Raw genomic sequence first — 8,147 nt, 5'->3', positions numbered from 1 at the left:
GGGTAGATAAAATTGCTTTCACTTCATCAATAATGAATCCACGTTGCAACGAACACACCTGTAACATTTCTCAAAGGTCACCCGCCATACATTTTATTCTTTACCCGAATAAATTGCACTAAACCTAATTACAGACGATAAATGACAACAAACGAAATAAATAGACGAAATGAAAGCTTAAAACATACCTGACGGTTTGGATCTCTAAAGAGACTCGAAACGCACTATCACGAACATACAACGACAGACCACATAACATTATTGACACTTTTCGCGCAAAAACTAAAATATATACTGACGCGAGGGGACTGAACCCTACTATGTGGATGGACCATTGGCCCTTAAAACTTATTGTAACACACTTATATATTACTTTCGAAATAAAGAATTTCGCCGAGCCTTTCGCCGTAGCTATCGCTTGTTGCCTTGTGGAAAGAGCAAGGAAAGCACAAGAAAAACTGGGCTGGAACAGAACACCTTATGGCAGGAAAAGATGTGAGATCTGTCGCTATCGATAGACGATGTTGAAACAAACTGCTGCTTGAGTACATTTAGAATTTGATTAAAAAATTTGGTCTTGGTAACAATGTTTAGCTTGGTTGCCTATTTAGTTCTCTATTCGTATTATACCCTCCCTTTTCTTAAACTTTACGAGTTTCCTTAGCAGTGACCCAGTTACTCAGTTGCTCTATATGGAGCCAACCTTTAGGGGATGATATTCAAAAAAGAATACAGACAGGTGTGCGCTCAAAAAATTCGGTCGCAACGACGAATTTAACAAACATTCAGCATGTCACTCGAGGTGATATGTTATGTCGACTTGTCGCCGTTACGAGTCGTAGTAACGTATTCCTTGGCGTGTCCTAACCTTTTAACATTTAATTTTGTTTCACCACGGTCTAGTTGTATCCGCCGTCTTTCGGTTCTTTATAAGGTCTCTATTATCGCGGATGGAGACCTTAGTGCTTTATTTTAGCGCACATAAACGCATCGTAAGTACAAAAAAATTCGTCATTCTCACTCGAAAATAAAGAGGCCCTACCTGACTAAAAACTAAAGTTTGGTGACAGGCGTTTGATTGGGTAAAAATTACATGTCATGAAAGACTTGTCTCATACATGACAAAGAAAGAGGTAGTTTAATTATGTATAGGTAAATTGGCCACCGTAATGATTACAAAAGCTGACGTTTCGAGCGTTAGCCCTTCGTCGGAGCGAATAGAGGAATTGTGGGTTGCGTGGGCTTTTAAAGGCAGAAAATGGAGCTACGTTATTGGTGGGTGCATGGCAACGAGAAAAACATGAATAAATAATTATGTATAATATTATGTATAAAAAAACATGAATAAATAATTATGTATAAGTTTACATTAAGTAGAAAGCAGAGTTACGTAATACAAGCTTAGAAATTAAGGACTTCCGTTTGATCATTGACTGTTCAGCGGGGCACCAGGTTTGTAATTAGGCGAGATTCCTTTTCTGCTAGGATTGTCCTCAGAGTTAAGTCTCCTTAGTTTCCAAGTTGCCACGCTTACGAGTCCCAACATTTCATACCATCCGGTTCCCCTCTGGCTGTGCATTATGGTCTGATGCATTTTGTTCATGAACATAGGGCACCCAACGGAAGGTGCGGCGAAAGGCTCGGCGAAATTCGCTATTTCTGAAGTAGTATATCAATGGGTTTACCGCTGATGAAGTAAGAGCGACTGCCTCGACCCAAGGCTGTACAATCAAGTTAATTTGCCGTACATTGCAATCCCGTTTTGCTTCTCTATTATAAAATTTTACCAACTGCAGAACTACGCTAGGTATCCATGTAATGATACAAGCACCCAAAACAAGAGCGACTGTTTTGATAGCTTTGAAATTCTGCATAGCACAAACTTTAATATTTTTGTCGGAATCAGGAAGCTTTTTAACTGCTAAAATGCTTCTAAATTGTTTTCTGGCTAATTTGAAAGTGAAAATGTAGCAAAAGGAGACCACTAATAATGGAACAACAAACGTTATACATGCAAAGGACATAAATAGTTCCCTTCGATCTTTTTTTTTTAACGTAATCAACAAAGGAAGACTCAAAGAAATAAACCACACCAAAATAATGACCACTAAGCATCTCCTTTTACTTAAAATGTCCTGATACCGGAAAGGAAAGCGAATCGCGATAAAACGGTCGATTGAAACACAGCAAACGTTGAAAGCAGTGGCTGCGGTTGTGTGAACCCACAACGCTCTTCTAATCACCAACAAAACACTTTGAGGTGGTGGCTGAATCCAACATCTGATAGCAATCCAAACAGGATCTATGACAAGGCCGACAAAAGCGTCCGCCACGGATAACGAGGCTAAAAAGCGGTTGGAAATTGTTCGTAAAGACTCGTTTTTGTAGAACAGCCACAACACAACGACATTTCCAGTGACAGCGGCTACACCAGACAAGGAGAACCACACGGATAGAACGATGGATGCTGCACCACTGAGATGTTCGTACGAGCTGTTACCTTTCATGTAAACTTGGTGTAAAGCAACAGCAAAAGTCGAGAAATAAGCCTGAAAACCTTCTTAAATTTTCAATTACCTGCCGTCGTCAGCGAAGAGATGTTACTGACTGTCGCTGAGATGGTTCTTCTTCCTTTTTTTGAATGCAATTATTCACAATTTTCTCTTAATATGCAGTTTATCGACAGGCACACCTAATTTTCTTGCGGCATTTGTTTGAGAAAAGGTGCTTGTGATAATAAAAATATCACAAAGTTTTTTGAAAATATGTTTTCAAACATAGATTCTGTTTTATTCGTCTACAGTCCATCAATGTAAATATAGTTATATCTCATCTATCGGCAGATGTTAAGTAAAAATCAACAAACGATTCCCCTCGATTGGCAGCTGCTTTCTTGACGAGAAGTGTCCAAAACGACGATGAATAAAAGTTTTTGAGTCTGTCCACACCCGTGGACAGACGCAGGGGGGCTTTATTTGAATCTTACTAAACTAAATGTCAGGTTTGTTGCTGCATATCAACGTTGGTAGCCTAATTTAAATGAGGAAATGTGTTGAGTTTCGAATCAAAAATTGATCTTAAAGTAGTCGGTAATTTAATACATGCTGCGAATAATACGCAAGTTAAACAAACTGAAATGGGGTGGGCGGTGGGGGAGGGGGTTCACGGCATTTTAGACAACTGCTTTGTTAATTAAAAAAAGATACGTAAATAAACAAAGCCTCTCATTCATTTCAAATTTTCAAACGTTAACGAACTCAATGGGTCGTTTTTTCGATACATCATCAGTCTAAATTTTTACTTGATTGGAACTTAGGCCTATCAGGCCTCCAAAGTTTAGAAAATAATTTTCCGGTAAACTGTTTGTCTCCATTCGAGAAAGAAGTCGTTACATATTAGTCTGTTAGTTTTATGGTCCGTGACGCGCTGAAGAAGCAATTAGCAAGATACCTGAGGTTGTGTAACTGGGCTGATGAGGATATCTTCGATAAGAGAGGTTTTAAGGAAGACTTTTATGGTAACTGGTCAAAAAAAATCGACTTCGTGCCATTTGGTTTCTGCCCCTTGTTAGCTAAAAAGTCTTAGCCGACTTGCACTAAAGTGGTAGCCCACATTCATCGTGTTTGTTTAAGAAAATAAATGGTCAAACTCTAATAGATAATCTCCAGTATTGTTACAACTGGTGAAGGTGTAGTCTGATGTTACCCCCGGGTTCAAGCCATTTACTGCATTGTTACAACGGTATTTCTTTTTCATTTTTAGGCCAAAAACAACCCTGAAATAGTTCAAATCTAGAATCAGTCACATTTCCACAAATGATGTTGAACCTGATGAGCACTTTTTGCTGTCCCCAGAACTTAGCTCATCCGCGGTCATCGTTTCAACATTCATACATGCTTTTATTTGCTTTTAGCATTTAGGATATTAAACAAATATAAAATTGATATGCATGCCTAGTGTAAAGCGACCAACCAAAACAGTAATTCAACCGATAAAACAAAGGCCTAATTAAAAATAACTCATTTTTAGTTTACATTTGCTTAATCATAAAGACCTCCAGCGAACTTGGTTACTCCCTGGTTTATCTTCATTGTAAAAAAAAAAACAAAAAAAGAAACTAGAACATACGCACACAACATATTTTAAGGTAGTAGAACAGTCCCATTGGTCGATAGGAGTGTTTAAACGAGGGTTTTTAAAGTGGTTGTGACGGCAGGTTTTGGAAAAAGGAATGAAGAACGTTTTTCTATGTCACCTAGCCTCATCGAAACGCTCGCGTAGTTGGGGGGATTGAAGAAAGTTACGCGCACGCGCTGTTAAGTCTTGACTATACGTAACTCACTCAAATTTTCCTAACCTTCCTTTTGTTTAGATGAGGCTATGTAAAGACGGAAAAGTTAAAGACCTTTTTGGAGGTTGTAGTCACTGTGATAAGAGAGGGATTTGGATCTTTCTAACTGAAAAGTTTCCTGAACAAGAATTCTATTGAACTTCGCCTGATTGATTCATTAGATCGTTTATTATTCGTGTTTATCAGTTCGTTTATCTTTAATTAATTTTTTTTTACATATCATTCAATTGTTACATATTATTCATTTATTCATTTGACTAGTTACTTACTTTTATTACTAAATAAAAAATATATATTTCTGCCGAAGGAAAATAGTGAACTACAAAAGATTTTAGGTTAAGTATTAAAAGCCTTTTCTTGTGAAAATTGTTGTGTGATGCTGCGCTTGGGGTTGCCAAAGGCTGACTCTTTCCAATCGTTTACTTAACAGCTGCGGCCCGAGAGTGCCATGCACGGCCTAGAAAGGGATGATGGGAAAGGGAAAGGGCTGGTGATGCTTTTTATTTAGCCATCGCCTATTGTGCCCCCATGCCGAAGGCGTTTGCTGCACGAAACCGTAGCCAAGTAATTGGTTCAACCAAATTTTAATTTAGGTAAAAAATGGATGTCCCCTCCGACTTCTGGAAAGTGAGTAATAGTCCTTATACTCTGAAATCTACAGGAGATTGGGTATAAATAAAACGATTTTCTTATGACCCACACGCATTGTTTCTCTTGAAGACAAACAATTGAGACTAAGATTACGATTTATTTTTGGATTTATCCTTCATTCTAGCCACAAATGCGTTTTCTGCTGTCAGATTAGGATTCAGACTACAACATTTGACATCCATTTTCCACTGACTGAATGGGAATCAAATTTATGCCTTATGAGCCATGAATGTGGTCAGTTACGTCATTCACGTGAACCACTCTTAACTTTTAACCAGGAGCCTTTAAAAATTTTACTAAACAATTAAACTAAGAGTTTTCTCACAGAGGTCCTGCGCTTATCAACAAAACATCACCATGGTTTTTTATGTTTTATAAATTAATCGTCGCAGTAACTCTTTTTAATCGATAATGAGAAGCAGAGGAGGATTAGGACATTGATTAAGACCAGGAACGTGAAATTATTTTAATCCGATCTCTATCACCGTTTTCGCCCGCGTTTGTCAATGAACAATGCATCATCATTCAAAACATATGATAATTCATGCAAAAACATCCAGTTTTAGAAAAATCTGTTCGGTTTATGGAGAGGACAGGAAAATTTCAAGCATTCACCAAGCTTACTTTCTTTCTTCTGCTGTTGCTGTCCACCATCTTACCATGAATGATAGCGACTCAGTGGTTCAGTTCAGCTCAGCAGTGCAGCGTCCATCGCTCTATCACTTTGACTCGGCCATTGATGGAAGATGTTGGACTGCAACTTTAGTTTGTCCATTTTTTTTGTTAAAATATAGATTTGAAATCTGAAAAAGAAATCCTCTTTACATTAATCTTAAATTTTGCTCTCTCTTGGTAATGCCTATTATGTCCTCACATACATTATTGTAACGAACGGAGTTCTTCTCACATGGTCTTACACTCCATTAGTGCTCCGAACGCGATAGGGTTGGATAAGAATATTATCAGGAACCAAGCCAGTCTTTCTATCTATCAAATTTCTTTAACTACTTGCTTGATTCACGTAAAAAAAATGAAAAGATAATTAAAACGAAACGCCTATTACTACGGTGACGACACGAAACAGGGGGCGTATCACAATACTAGAAAATTACTAAATATCTCAAATCACTGGTGATACAGGCAAAAACATCGAACCAAATTACAGCTAAATCGACAAGCATACACATTAAACAAATCATACCTCTTTATTCAGTCTTAACTCTTATTCTTTCGATCTTTTATCCTTCGTTCCGTTTGTTCTGATAGCACGTGCTTATGAAAGGCTAGTTTTGTCTGAGTTTCTAATGTTCCTTGCGTGACAACGGAAGTTACGCGATCATTCTTAACTATTACGCGTTAATCAGTTACAATTATATTCTACGAGTCTCTATGGCAGTTGCCTAGTTCCCCTATATGGAACCAACTTCAACTAAATCTTTGTTAGGAAGAGAATGCGGAAGAGGTCTTCTTTTTCTCTAGAACGTGCTTTAAACAATTTTACTTTTGGAATTGAGAACGTACGTTGATATAAGGTTTTCAGCATCGGCACAGTGATCTACTTTGGTATGGTCAGGTCAATGGCGCTGCGCGTTTGTGACGTCACGAAATTTTGACCCCCTAGAGCGATTAGGACAAACAAACAGGCTTCTCGAGTAAATTAATATGGGCGATGATGCGCCCATCTCTAGTTCAAACGCCTCTAAAGCTCGTATTTTAAATCAAAACGACGGTGTTCCTGGCTCAAAGTTCGAGCAAGACCAAGAGAACTATACAACCATACAATTGAAGCGTTGGTTAAAGTGTAGAGGCTTGAAATTGAGCGGAAAATGAGCAGACCTCATCGCACGTGTTCGTGACTGCCTTAAGTCGGGAAAACATTATGTAGTTGATTCAAGTATAGATGATGGGAAATGGCTTCAGCCGAAGATACTAAAGGAAAGTAAAGTCGATCGCGTGAAACTTAAGGATCTAACAGATCAATGTAAAAAGGGGGTTGACAGGCCTACACGACTCCCCAGCGCGTGTTTAGAATAGCCTATTCAAAGTTTGGCCCTCGCGAGTATGTCTTTGAGCGATCGCCCTCACTTTTAAGACACGAGTGGCGGATTTTTGTATAGTTCGCTCAGTACTGGTTGTTTCTATTTTTTTGCCAGTGTCTCATGAGAATTTGCTTTAGGTTTGGCACTGATGGTTGGTATTGAGTAATGAAAGGCAAGATTTGTTGGTTCGTCTTCGGTTTCTGTTGAAGAGCTAGTTTCCTGTTTTTGAAATTCACTTCTGAAAGGGTTGTGTTAATGAGGGTCTCTAGGTAGCCTCTCTTTCGCAAATGCGCTTTGAAATTTGCAATTTTCTCTTCGAATATTGTCTGAGAGGAGTTTGTTCTGAGAAGTCTAAGGGCCTCTCCTTTTATTAAGCCTTTCTTAACTCCTTGTGGGTGACAGGAACTATAGTGTGTATACTGAGATGTCTCAGTTTGTTTAAAATGAGTACGCACATCAAGGATTGCGTCCTTTTCGAATCGTTCGCCTTTATAATTATAGATGTAGGTGACCAGGAATGTTGTTTCCTTATCGGAAATTTCAGCCGTAAATTTCATTGTTGGATGACGATTGTTAGCTTTTTCAATGAAACGTTCTATTGTTGCTTTGTTTGTGCTCCATAACGAGAAGATCATCGTCTATGTAACGTTTCCAAACAAGCGGTTTGAAAAGGCTTTTGTCAAGGATTTGAGTGTACAGCACAAATATAAGTATTGTAGTTAACACTATCAACTAAGAAATTCTTTGTAGAACACGCATTTACCCGGCGTTGACAAAGTTCCAAGTCATGCATACTTCGGCTTTGGGGAACGGTATGAAGGCTTTCCGACCATTTTTAAGCATTTCTTTAGGCGGATTAAGCGAATCTGGCAATCTTTCTGGATATCTTGAGTCATTTTTACATGTACCCAACAGCAATGCCTAGTTGCAACCATTTTAGAAAGTCAGAGCATTTTTTGAGCGAAAATAGTCTTGCTTCTGACACGTTTCGCATACAAGTCCTTGTAAAGACTCCGAGTGTTTGTCCTAAACCAGCGGGGGGTCCAAAGATGACATATCTATTTTTAGACCTGGCGCGCAGCGCTATTCAAAAGGGTAATGATAGT

At 38.6% G+C, this 8,147-nt stretch overlaps 1 protein-coding gene across 1 annotated transcript; it reads right to left on the bottom strand.

Moving 5' to 3' along the window:
• Positions 1-799: 799 nt before the first annotated feature.
• Positions 800-2,878, bottom strand: LOC148723976 (histamine H2 receptor-like). Its single transcript, XM_088733789.1, has one exon. The coding sequence runs from the start codon at positions 2,505-2,507 to the stop codon at positions 1,548-1,550; it is 960 nt and encodes a 319-aa protein (XP_088589915.1). The 5' UTR covers positions 2,508-2,878; the 3' UTR covers positions 800-1,547.
• Positions 2,879-8,147: the final 5,269 nt, after the last annotated feature.

The sequence above is a fragment of the Stylophora pistillata genome, chromosome 9, assembly GCF_964205215.1.
Source record: "Stylophora pistillata chromosome 9, jaStyPist1.2, whole genome shotgun sequence".
Classification (NCBI taxonomy): Eukaryota; Metazoa; Cnidaria; class Anthozoa; order Scleractinia; family Pocilloporidae; genus Stylophora; species Stylophora pistillata.
Note: the sequence above shows the minus strand (reverse complement) of the source record. Positions and strands in the feature narration are given on the sequence as shown.